The sequence below is a fragment of the Schistocerca cancellata genome, chromosome 7, assembly GCF_023864275.1.
Source record: "Schistocerca cancellata isolate TAMUIC-IGC-003103 chromosome 7, iqSchCanc2.1, whole genome shotgun sequence".
NCBI lineage: Eukaryota > Metazoa > Arthropoda > Insecta > Orthoptera > Acrididae > Schistocerca > Schistocerca cancellata.
The window spans coordinates 478,919,065-478,932,908 of NC_064632.1; the positions used below are offsets into that span (position 1 = coordinate 478,919,065).

The window sequence follows — 13,844 nt, forward strand, 5'->3', positions numbered from 1 at the left end:
GGAATGACTGCTAATCAGACACACGGACAGGGTATATAGTATCAATGAGCGTGCTATCCGTGGGTAGAATGGGAAATGCGTGCGATGTATCTGAGTCTGACCGGGGGAAAATTGTGACGGCTCGGAGGCTCGGCACGAGCATTTCTGAAACTGCACGGCATGTCGGGTGTCGAGGAGTGCAGTGGTGAGTGTTTTCAACGCGTGGCGAAACCAAGGTGAAACCACGTCCAGTCTTCGAGGGGTTGGGCGGCGACTCCTCATTACAGATGTCGGACGTCGTAGGCTGGGTAGACTGGTAAAACAGGACAGGCGGCGAACTGTGGCTGAACTAACATCAGAGTTTAATTCTGGACAGAGTGCAAGTGTGTCTGAACATACAGTGTACCGAACACTCATAACGATGGGCCTCTGCAGCCGATGACCCATGCATGCGCCACTCTTAACACGACGACATCGACATCTACAACTACGACTGAAATGGGCACGTGACCATCTGCACTGGACGTTGGCGCAGTGGCAGAGCATTACATGGTCTGATGAATTCCTATACCTTCATCATCATGCCGATGAGAAGGCGCGAATATGTCGTCTTCCAGGGGAACAGCTCATTGACAACTTTCCTACAGGACGGAGACAAGAAGGCAGCGGCTGCAGTCTGCTCTGGGGAACATTCATGTCGCCGGCCGCGGTGGTCTAGCGGTTCTAGGCGTTCAGTCCGGAACCGCGCGACTGCTACGGTCGCAGGTTCGAATCCTGCCTCGGGCATGGATGTGTGTGATGTCCTTAGGTCAGTTAGGTTTAAGTAGTTCTAAGTTCTAGGGGACTGATGACCACAGATGTTTAGTCCCATAGCGCTCAGAGCCATTTTTGAACATTCATGTCCGCATCCATGGGTCCAGTGGAACTTGTGCAAAGCACCAGATGGCCAAGGAGTATCGTACATTGGTTGCAGACGTCGTACAGCCCTTCATGATGATCATGTTACCCGACGACAGTGACATTTTTCAACAACGTAATGCGCCATGTCGTAAGGCCAGGAGTGTGATGGAATGGTTCGAGGAACACAGTGGCGCGTTCCAATTGATGCGCTGGCCCCCCAACCTGCCAGATCTGAACCCGATCGAACACATGCGGGATGTGATTCAACACGGCGTCAGAGCTCATCGCCCCACTTCCCGGAATTTACGGAAATAAGGTGACGGTGTGTGTGTGTGTGTGTGTGTGTGTGTGTGTGTGTGTGTGTGTGTGTGTGTGCGTGCGCAGATGTCGTGCCAACTCCCTGCAGCAACCTACCAAGGCCTGGTTGCTTCCATGCGACGACGCGTCGCCGCTGTTATCCGTGCCAGAGGTAGACATGCTGGTTGTTGGGTAGATGGTCGTAATGTTCTGGCTGATCAATGTATACGTGAGTGGTGTCTTTTCTGTCGCACATGGCCGGCCGGAGTGGCCGAGCGGTTGAAGGCGCTACAGTCTGGAACCGCACGATCGCTACGGTCGCAGTTTCGAATCCTGCCTCGGGCATGGATGTGTGTGATGTCCTTAGGTTAGTTAGGTTTAAGTAGTTCTAAGCTCTAGGGGACTTATGACCACAGCAGTTGAGTCCCATAGTGCTCAGAGCCATTTGAACCATCTGTCGCACATGTCCGACTGTACAAACACCACTCACGTATAGACATTCACGAATATGTGAGGAAACATCAGTCGTAGAAAAAATGTATAGTACACGCTGCTTGTAAATTGCACACCTTCAGTGCTCCAAATTTTGAGAAAACAAATTGTCTAGTATAGCTATGAGTACTTGTTCAGTACAACAGATGTGTGTCGCAGTAGCGAAAATGAACAAGAGCTCACAGTTCTTAAGGTATGCGTTTAGGCACACTTTCATTGGACTTTTTTGCTTCGAATGATCGTTACTGTCACATCCCCGAATATCGACCGTTCCTTCTGGGACACTGTACAAAACTGTCACTTTCCGAAAGTCAAAAAACACAGTATAAACCTGGACGCTGTTATCTGGTGTCTTTTAGACCTTACGGACAATCAGAGCGTGCAGAATTTCACAGGATTGCTGTTTGATATTTGCTTGATTCCTACATAAATCTTGGATCTCAAAAACACGAACTGCCCCCAGAGTCGTCGGACGACTATTTCAGCCTGCTGTGTAACGTTAGCGGACAGGACCATGTGTGACTGTGCAACTGCAATTGGGCTTGATAAGCAATCAGAATGAGTCAGCTCTCTCGAAGCCCCGAGCAGAAGTCGGAGACTTATTTATAGGGTTCGGGACTTGGCAGGCGCTCAGTGAAAGGTGGCTACACTGAGCCACAGCGCCAAAAATCGCGCCGGAGAGTATTGTTCCGCCGCCTCCACTGGCAGTGATTATTGAGACGTAGCGGCAAGCAGTGCTTGCCGAGTTGTTGTGGTGGACACTGCTTGTGAAGTCAGAGTGAGATGTGGTAGTGGAGAGTGTTGTCCCATGTTTTATGCAGTTATTTGATGGGAGAGAGAGCAGATGTTATTCCAATGGAGATATTGTAATGATCTGAGTGCTTTTCGTCAATATATATGAAGGTAATAAGTATTATGTTGTTCTATTATTGGAGTGTCCTGAAAAGTATGTCAGTACAGGTTCAGTCAACAAAGCATCTGGCGTGTGTTCTTGTATTAGAGTGTAATTTTGGTTTTCTTGCACAATTATAGTATTTCTAATTTTCTTTTATCACATCAGTATAAATGGTATTTAAAATTTCTTGTCTTGTTGAAGAAGAACCGTGCCAGATGTGTACGTTGAGTCATACTTCCACACACAGAACAGCTACACTTGTGCTATGTTGGCTTCGTAGATTTTATAGTTGCTGGGGACTTAATTAATTAACTGTGTTAACGAAAATTTTCTTACATTCTTTGTTGTCATTCTAAGCAGTCAGATTGCGTACTAAAACTAGTCAGGGCCAGCCGTTTACGAGACTTGCGTAATCGGACTAACAGCACTAAAAAAAATTTGCATTATTTTTATTTAACTAAGCCCCCATGCATCAGTTATCACTCTATCCTGACGCAACACTGAAGCGACACAGTCAACAAGTCCTGGGTAGCATTAGTTATGTTTTCCTGTAGCAGACGGACACTTCCTCCCGACGGTGCGGCAGCTATTAATACCTTTTCTCGTGGCGCGCTCTTTCGCCAGACGAAACATTTCCAACAGAGAGCATACTACATTCGTGCAGCGAATGCTACAAGTGGATCGCATCACAGTCAAGCATTATCCTGCGTATTGAACGATTTTACGCATCCTCAATCCACGCGTCTATCGTATATCTGACAGTCTGTAGCAACCAATGTTAGTTTAATAGTAGTTCATGATGCATATGCCAGGAGTCCAAATCTCCATCCGACCTTCCTAATATACACTGTCTTTAGTTTCCGCAACCCACTTTAGGCGATTACTGCTGTGGTTCATTAACAAAACAGGTACCGATTTCTTTCACCAGACTTGTCTTATCCTTGCTTATGACCCGCCCTCAATAACTTCTTCGTTGACATTGTCTTGGACTTCGCTTACCTTCATTCTCTTAGAAATCTCGTATTCCACTATTGTCTCTACTGTGAGACCACTAAATCATATTTTTTACTTACGGAAGTCTTGTCACGCTGTTCTTCTTACTTGGCAGACATCAGGTGGAGTTCGAAATCGGGGAAGCCATATGGCTGGAATTCTATGATGCGTGCCCTCATTTTCCTTGCAATTTCGGGAAACGTCCATAGAAATACGAGAGCTTAGATCTTCTTCGATGCAAACACGAGTTCTTATTTGCTCTAGATCAACGAGTCGTTAAAAACGAAATTTAAAAAATGGTGGAATCAAGACCACGGTATTGCACCAATTTACTGTTGTGTATATTTATTTTTATTTTTTTAATAGAATGCTACAGAGGGGGTAAGTGTCGGACACGTGTGTAAATGTGCAGTTCTACGTTCTGTTCGTTTAGAAGTCACCCAGAGTAACGAAGAGTTTGAGCAAACAACTTGAAAGGCCGTAAGAATGGTACCTCTCATCGGCACACCGCAGGAGGTATTCTTTTCTCACTGTACAGCACCTCAAACATTTACTTTTCAGAACAACATCCTTTATGCGTATTAATGTCAACAAAAGAAACAACATCACAATCATTGTACTAAATTTACGACACAATCTTAAAGTAACATCGATTTTAGATTACCTTCTCTTCGTAATTATTTTATTGCTACAATTAACATCAACCATCGCAACGCGCTGAGTGATCCCATTCTACGAGGTGCATTCAAGTTCTAAGGCCTCCGATTTTTCTTCTAATTAACTACTCACCCGAAATCGATGAAACTGGCGTTACATCTCGACGTAATCGCCCTGCAGACGTACACATTTTTCACAACGCTGACGCCATGATTCTATGGCAGCGGCGAAGGCTTCTTTAGGAGTCTGTTTTGACCACTGGAAAATCGCTGAGGCAATAGCAGCACGGCTGGTGAATGTGCGGCCACGGAAAGTGTCTTTCATTGTTGAAAAAGCCAAAAGTCACTAGGAGCCAGGTCAGGTGAGTAGGGAGCATCAGGAATCACTTCGAAGTTGTTATCACGAAGAAACTGTTGCGTAACGTTAGCTCGATGTGCGGGTGCGTTGCCTTGGTGAAACAGCACACGTGCAGCCCTTCCCGGACGTTTTTGTTGCAGTGCAGGAAGGAATTTGTTCTTCAAAACATTTTCGTAGGATGCACCTGTTACCGTAGTGCCCTTTGGAATGCAATGGGTAAGGATTACGCCCTCGCTGTCCCAGAACATGGACACCAACATTTTTTTCAGCACTGGCGGTTACCCGAAATTTTTTTGGTGGCGGTGAATCTGTGTGCTTCCATTGAGCTGACTGGCGCTTTGTTTCTGGATTGAAAAATGGCATCCACGTCTCATCCATTGTCACAACCGACGAAAAGAAAGTCCCATTCATGCTGTCGTTGCCCGTCAATATTGCTTGGCAACATGCCACACGGGCAGCCTTGTGGTGGTCAGTCAGCATTCGTGGCACCCACCTGGATAACACTTTTCGCATTTTCAGGTCGTCATGCAGGATTGTGTGCACAGAACCCACAGAAATGCCAACTCTGGAGGCGATCTGTTCAACAGTCATTCGGCGATCCCCCAAAACAATTCTCTCCACTTTCTCGATCATGTCGTCAGACCGGCTTGTGCGAGCCCAAGGTTGTTTCGGTTTGTTGTCACACGATGTTCTGCCTTCATTAAACTGTCACACCCACGAACGCACTTTCGACACATCCATAACTCCATCACCACATGTCTCCTTCAACTGTCGATGGATTTCAATTGGTTTCACACCACGCAAATTCAGAAAACGAATGATTGCACGCTGTTCAAGTGAGGAAAACGTCGCCATTTTAAGTATTTAAAACAGTTCTCATTCTCGCTGCTGGCAGTAAAATTCCATCTGCCGTACGGTGCTGCCATCTCTGGGACGTATTGACAATGAACGTGGCCTCATTTTAAAACAATGCGCATGTTTCTATCTCTTTCCAGTCCGGAGGAAAAAATATCGGAGGCCTTAGAACTTAGAACTCGTAGAGGAAAAATGAATCACCGTTTGTAATTTGATATAAAACGTTGGCAGACACTCTATCAAGATGTATTTTAGCAGCTCCCTGAACCTTCCGCCTGATAAAAATTTTCTCTAATGTGCGACCCTAGTATTTGATGTTCACTGCTATTATAAAATGCAGTCATTCTTTACTGTGCCCGAGAACAGTACACGTAATCGACCGCTTGCTCTGCAACTAAGACACCTGAGGACGTTATAAAATGGACCGAAACCGGTAATCATTGTAAACACAAATGTGACGCTAGACTGAAATAAAACAGTAATTGTTACTGGTACATATCTCCATCTTGACATGCCAGACTGAAACAGAGTACACTCGTTGACTGCTTCAATTTTAGTGGCTGCGCTGGAGAAGGGTAATGACCTGAAGATGCACTAGGATCTTGTCAAATGTTACTGGGGAGACAAAAGAGGGCAGTTGTTCCTCGTATTGCTTGGGGTTCGAAGTGCTTCAAGGATGATATGGTCGTGGAGAAATGGAAAAGTGTGTATCGTTTAGCTGGCATAATGATCATTATATAAAGAACATAAGCTCAGCTGGACAGAGACTGCGAAATAAATTGATCGTATTTACCTTCAAGGAATTTTCCTATCTTTGACCAGGGCCGGCTAGAAATTCTGGACGCGTGCGGTGCTCCTGCACACGTGCAACTTCCGGGTCACAGTGTGCACGCCGCAGCCGTCAGCGTTCATGTAGTGCATGTTTCTACGCACATCCATTTGATGAAAAGGCGTATTCTAGTGCTCTTTTCAGAGCTTGCCGCCAACCATGGGAAGGTATTTCGCCTATTAAACATTTAAAATACGGTCACAGTCTACTCATTGAGACGTCTACTTTTCTGTCAACAGCTTAACCCAGTAAGACAAGTAATACAGTTAACAACGGTGGGTTTTTATTAAGGCAGCTTGACTGACTGCACGTAAATACGCATAATGTTTTTGATCTAGTATTTAAGAAAGAGAGCAGTTAGAGATTTCCAACGAACCTTATTCATGATTTCAAATAACATTAAACTAATGCAAGGTTTCCTATAACTAATTCTCGGTGCCCTCAGTTACACCCACTTAATTTCTGTCTCACTGACCTCTGAACAGAATGATAACCGCTGACCTCTCGATGATCACCTGTTATTTCAATACCATTATTGCTATGTCTCTCATCAGTTACGTCTGAAATCTGCATAATAACCGACAGTTAGATGAATGTTATGTTTTATCGACTTCAGCTGAGCGTAGCTCTTCACACATTAAAAAAAAAAACCCTAAATGTAAGTATACATTGGAACAATCGGTTTAATGACCAACTTCCCTGATAATAATGTAGCATTGAGCAGAATGAGGCAATAATGCACAGTTAGTAAACAATTTTTAATTATGAAAGGAATAAATGCAAACACGTTTATCAATGGTCATGAGAAATGATAATCGAGTTGATGTGTCTCATCCATTTTCTTAAGGACATTTAATTTTGCTTGCCTTCTTCACTGTTGAGTACACTACACTCGTCTTTGTGGTATGTATTGTAGTGTCTTTCAATTTAAAACTTACGCTGGCCGCCTATTATTGCCTCATTCTGCTCAATGCTACATTATTATCAGGGAAGTTGGTCATTAAACCGATTGTTCCAATGTATACAGTACTTGCCATTTCTCAGTACTTCTCTGTTAAGGTTACGGTTACCAGGGGTAAAGGAGACTCGGTATGTTGCGCTCTTGCTTGTACCACATAAACTGGGAAGTGGAGCCGCCGCCGTTCATTTAGGGCACATGTCTAATAACAGATGTCGCTGTCGCACACGTGCGCACATGTGCAGCACTTCCGCACGTCTGCTCACTGTGCAGCCTTTGGCTGGCCCTGCTTTAGACTCATCTCATTTTTAGCAACTATAAAATATTTACTACAGGACGATCATACGAGTATAAAGGGCATTCAAATGGAAACGAGACAAACAAAAAATTAAGTAAACTGTTCATTATTTCAAAAGTATTCGTCGTAGCTGTTAATATATTTATCCCTCTGTAATACAAGAGCATCAATGTCTTCATAGAAAAAAGTTTGCGGTTGTCTAAGGAACCACGATTGTCTCAGGCTGCACCTCTTCTCCGAAGCAAATCGACAGCCACGGATCTCAATCTACGGGGCTCCAAAAATATAAAAATCGCATGGGGAGGGATCGGAGTGTATAGAGGGTGTGCAAGTGCTTCCCAGCTAAACTTCTGCTGCCAGTCCGAACAATCTAGGCAATCATGGGTGCAATCACGGTTCCGTAGGCAACCCCAAACCTTTTTCTACGAAGACGTTAACGCTCTTGTCTCACAGTAGGGTAGATGTATTAACAATTATGGCGATTACTTTTCACGTAATAAACAGTTTACTTACTTTTTTCCGTCCGTGTCGTTTCCATTTGACTGTCCATTCTATTTACACTCAGCTTACCAGCGAGGTAATTCGAGCACCCGTTTGTAAGTTATTCTGTATGATTCACGCAATACTGATTATGCTGTAGAGGATCACAAACGGAGTACTTTGAGATAAGTAACGAGTGTCCGGAAACTATTGTTTCAGGCGATACGAAGTCTTGAATGTCCAGCACGCGCTGCATCGACGTTGGTGCCGCTGCTTCGTGCAACATTACATGTTCATCTGTGAAGTGCCCTTGGTAGTTTTTGCTATACGATTAAATGAAGTCGTTTGTCCTTGAAACAAAAAAATAAAAATAAGAAACTGAAGAGCAACTGTTCCGTATGGCCCTAGCTGCTGTAACATTGTTGCTTTATTTTGTGGTGTTAGCGGAACTGAATTATAATCTTTTAACAGTCATACGACAACCGGTGAGATATATATAAAAAAGAGAATTTAAATAAAAAGAAATAAATCAGTTTATATTTGGAAATTTATTTTAACATTGATCATTGAAATTTCAGCATATTAAACGTGAGTCATAACTAAGCTGGTGCCTTATTTAGGACTGTGAAAATGTGAGTTTGTAATCTTACGGAACACATCAAATATGGAGCCAAGATTGGGAGACTGCATACAACATTGCATTCATAAAACAACACACAAAGAACGTTGAAACATATGCAAGAGAAACTTAACCACTACCAACCGATTCAATTTTCACCCAAAGAAGTTATGTTCATAGCACAATCCTGTCCGTCATGTAATTACCACACACTGGTATACTAAATTCATATTAACTCTTTGTGAAATCTTTCCAAAAAGAATAGCTGAGGGCTACTTTGATGAATACACCACATGCTTCATGTGGTCCACTTGCTTTACACAAAGAGTAACTCCACAATAATTTTGATAATTAAAATAAATTAGATCGAAAAGCAATTTACAAAAGAAAAACCTCGATGTGGTTACTATCGTCTTACTATTAACCTGATGGGTCAAACAATTGGACCGAGCGAGGTGGCGCAGTGGTTCGACACTGGACTCGCATTCGGGAGGACGACGGTTCAATCCCGCGTCCGGCCATCCTGATTTAGGTTTTCCGTGATTTCCCTAAATCGCTCCAGGCAAATGCCGGGATGGTTCCTTTCAAAGGGCACGGCCGACTTCCCTACCTGTCCTTCCCTAATCCGATGAGACCGATGACCTCGCTGTCTGGTCTTCCCCAAAAACAACCATCAAACAATTGTATAAGCATGTGGTACTGGTTTCACAAAGTACACCCCACGTGGGTTGAACATAAAGAAAAGTTGCTATATTGAACATTGTCAAGACGAGACGTTATAATCTCACGCACATTCGCATTTAAGATTGATGAACTTAGAGTTACTGATCAACACGTGGTTCCACTTTACTCATAAAGTAGTGACAAAGCAACTACCGGGATACATTCTGAACTTCACACGAGAATTACACTGCATTGCAATTTAAGATAACATAAGATATTTTAGAGCTAAACCTGAAATAAAGGTGATTAAATTTTCAGTTAGGCTGAACTTAAGAAATCCATTGTCCTACGGACTTAGCAGACACGCACTTAGCCGGAGATCTTACCACTTCAGACGCTCGCCACGGACAGACTGACCTGGTCCCTTCCTGAGGGGTGGCTCACAAATACAAACGGAAGTGGCCAGAGGGCAGCTTCCTATACTAACATGACAAAGGACAGACAGGACCATACTAAGAATAGAAACCTCTTTGCTTTTAGAAAGCGTAGCTACCTGTTCCGACGTTCGTCCTACTGTTCTCTAGCAGACAGGCTTGTCTGCTACCCTGAGGCATGCAACTAGAAATACATTTGCTCATTCATCCTGTCACACAGAAGGGAAGGGGGTTGACAGTATCTTATCATATACAGTATATAAAAGAAAGCGGATGTAGGTTCCATATGAGACTGTGTGACATGAATTACATATAAACTGTGTTTTAAAGTGTTGTAGTGTGACAGATCGTTCTTGTTTGTGTGTAAAAGTAACACGTTCCACTACTCAGTCTCCTCCCAGTTAGTCAGAAACGCCACAGTAAATTTAGAAGAGGAATTTATGCCGTAAATGACAACAGATTTAAGAAATTAACATGAAAGGAATCCAACAGAGACCTTTCACTGCTTGTATTCTTGTACAAAAGACAAGAGGAATATTTCAGAGGCAGTGGCACACTTCAAGCGTCCTTGTGATAGAAACATTGAGGTTTAGCGAGAACAGGCATTGCCTGCAGGAGAAAAAGTGACTGTTGAATTTTTTTCAGGACAGCCACAAGTCGCACTCGGTACTTTTAATGGACTTTATAATGTTGTTGCATTAATTTGATCTGAAAGCGGCGCTGATATTCAAGACTATACAAGTGGGTTAAAAGCTGTGAGGTATCTGAGGAAGTTACCCTTGCATTACTGCGCAACTGTTTCACTAGGTATCCAGTCTAGCTTACCAACCAGACTAACATTAATTATAATCTTTTAGTACTCATCTTACGATAACCGGTGATACATATATAAAAAGACAATTTAAATAAAAAGAAATAAATCAGTTTATATTTGGACATTTATTTTAACATTGATCATTGTTCCGTTAAAATTTCAGCATATCAAGCTTGATTCATAACTAAACTGGTGCCTTATTTAGGATTGTGAAAATATGAGTTTGTAATCTTACGGAACACATCAAATAGGGAGCCAAGATTGGGAGACTACATACAACACTGCATTCATAAAATAACACACGAATAATGTTGAAACATATCCAAGAGAAAATTAACCACAACCAACCGATTCAATTTTTACCCAAAGAAGTTACGTTCGTAGCGCAATCCTGTCCATCATGAAATTACCACACACTGGTATACTAAATTCATACTAACTCTCTGTGAAATCTTCCAGAAAAGAATAGCTGAGGGCTACTTTGATGCTTACACCACATGCTTCACGTGGTCAACTTGGTTTACTCAGAGAGTGTAACTCCACAATAATTTTGATAATTAAATTACATCGAGACGCAATTTACAAAAGAAAAACCTCGAACTGGTTACTATCGTCTTACTATTAACCTGATGGGTCAAACAATTGTATAAGCACGTGGTACTGGTCTCACAAAGTACACCCCACGTGGGTTGCACATAAATAAAAGTTGCTATATTGAAAAATATTGTCAAGACGAGAAGTTATAATCTCATGCACATTTGCATTTGAGATTGGTGATCTTAGTTAGAATTACTGATCAACACGTGGTTCCACTTTACTCACAAAGTAGTGACAAAGCAATTACCGGGAGATATCCTGAACTTCACACTCGAACTACACGGCATTGCAATTTAAGATAACATTAGATATTTTAGAGCTAAACCTGAAATAAAGGTGATTAAATTTTCAGTTAGACTGAACTTAAGAAATCCATTGTGCTGCGGATTTAGCAGACACGCGCTTAGCCGGAGATCTTACCACTTCAGGCGCTCGCCGCGGACAGACTGACCTGGGCTGCTACCGAGAGTGCTTCACAGATACAAACGGTAGTGCCCAGAGAGGCAGCTTCCTATACCAACATGACAAGGGACGGACAGGACCATACCAAGAATAGAATCCTCTCTGCTTTTAGAAAGCGTAGCTACCTGTTCCGACGTTGGTCTTACTGTTCTCTAGCAGACAGGCTTGTCTGCTACCATCAAGCATGCAACTAGAAATACATTAGCTCATTCATCCTCTCACACAGAAGGGAAGGTGGATGACAATATCTTATCATATACAGTATATAAAAGAAAGCGGATGTAGGTTTCGTATGAGACTGTGTGACATGAATTACATATAAACTGTGTTTTAAAGTGTAGTAGTGTGACAGATCGTTCATGTTTATGTGTAAAAGTCACACGTTTCACTGCTCAGTCTCCTCCCAGACAGTCGAACACCACAGTAAATTTAGAAGAGGAATTTATGCCGTAAATGACAACAGATTTAAGAAATTAACATGAAAGGAATCCAACAGAGACTTTTCAACCTGTTTAGCTCAGTCTATCAAAAACGTTGTTAGAAACTGTGGAATTTGCAGTTTTTGTCGATGCCCTCGTGAAATTGGGCGAAACCGAGCCATAAAAATATTTAGTGCGGCTTGTGACTGTCTTGAAAAACACAATAGTGAGACCATTACAGTTTTATCTCCAAGTACTTTCAGTTTCGGATCCTCTGCCATTTATATAATTTCGACCATGCAACTTTGCAACAACCTGTAGAGTCGAATGGCCCACATTACTCAATAAGCCCAATCAGTTTTTTGCATTGATATATCAGACGTGTTAAACCATCTGTTACTTAACAAAATGCCAGCCTTTCTTTTATTTAAAGCATTTGAAATGGATACCTGAGGAAACAAAACTCGTTACTGCTTTAAGATACCAACGCACACAACTCCCAATTTGTTATGAGGATAATATTAAAGTTTCCTGCTGTAAGATAAAGTTACACTATTTAATAGATGGGAAACGGAACTCCAACACAGAAGTCTGTGGTTGTTTATCCAGAATCTTTCCTGCTTAATGTAAAGCGTGCGTGGAAGTCGGCGTGTTTCCTTGCGTTTTGTCTTTAATTTCAAAAGGCCTTGAATTTTTTAGCTGTCTTAGCTGTGAATTAAAATTGTAGATATATTATTGCTTTATTAAAAGAAAGTTATTACAGAAGTACAAAATATATTGAAAAACTTTGAATTGTTTCATGTGAGAAGCAGAAAATTTCCAGTAATTTTCGTGAGGATTCTAAATTCGAATAAAGACATAGATCTCGCGAAGATGGTATTCAGTGATTTCATTTTAATTGCGCGATATACTTCAGAGACTAAGACAGTAAAAGAGATCGAACTTCAATGCATGTAGGACAATTGCTAGTATTACTAATTTTTTTTCCTTAAATGTTTCGTTAGCAATAAATGATTTGTAATATTGAATACCAGGCTTATATTTTTGCTGAGATTCACGATTCCACTTTAAATTTGCTACTGATGATTTTTTAAATTTTTCTATTGTTTCTGCCCATTGTAACACTGCTAATCCGAACTGTTGGGACAGGATTTCGGATTTTGCTTGGTATGACGCAACGCATTCGACGCTACTTCCATCTAAAGCAAAACCTTACGCCTTTGCAAAATACGAAACTACACAGCGATACTTATTTCTTGGTAAAATATTATCATTTCCTATCCAGTTTGTAGTGTTTTTTTAACTACTTTGTATCTGCTTTAGTGAAAGATACGAGCGCCTTATGGTATCAACTGAAATGGACGAGTGACGACTGAGATAATGCACTCGTATTCTGAAGAAGCAAGATTAAATTTCTCGTCATAGCACTACCCGTTTTTGCTCTAAATCTCTTAAAGCGAATCCTTTTCGTAAGGTCACGGTTGACTACATTGTCGAAATGAATTTAATGAGCACCGACGTCTTGCTTTCTTCGTTCTTTTCAGTTAAGATCAACTACAGACAACTCATACCACATAACATGCCATTGTATGTCATTAGCATGATTTGTTTTGTTTTGTTCTTTCATTCGCCTTTAGTCGTTCCCCCATTACCGGCATAGTACTTTCATTAGCTTGATTTTGACATAAAACGCTGTATATATGTAGGGACTGAAATCGTACCAAACGATCAGCCTAGTGAAGCGAAACTGTTGTAATGGGGTGGGGTGTTCGATAGATTCGTCGATCAAAAGCAAGCTCAACTGACTTGTTAAACAACAGGCGAATGTGTTCCAAAACTCTCTATA

General features: G+C 41.9%; 1 protein-coding gene across 3 annotated transcripts in view; it reads left to right on the forward strand.

Annotated features, from left to right (window-relative positions):
• LOC126092354 (galectin-4-like) overlaps window positions 1–13,844 on the forward strand; it is a 266,360-nt gene that overhangs the window by 173,317 nt on the left and 79,199 nt on the right. The window contains exon 1 of one of the 3 annotated variants that reach the window (XM_049907895.1): window positions 2,551–2,571. The exons of the other annotated variants lie outside the window; for them this stretch is intronic. Coding sequence (XP_049763852.1) covers window positions 2,566–2,571 — 6 coding nt within the window. The 5' untranslated portion in view covers window positions 2,551–2,565. Of the gene's footprint in view, window positions 1–2,550; window positions 2,572–13,844 lie in introns of those variants that run through there. 3 annotated transcript variants of the gene reach the window in all.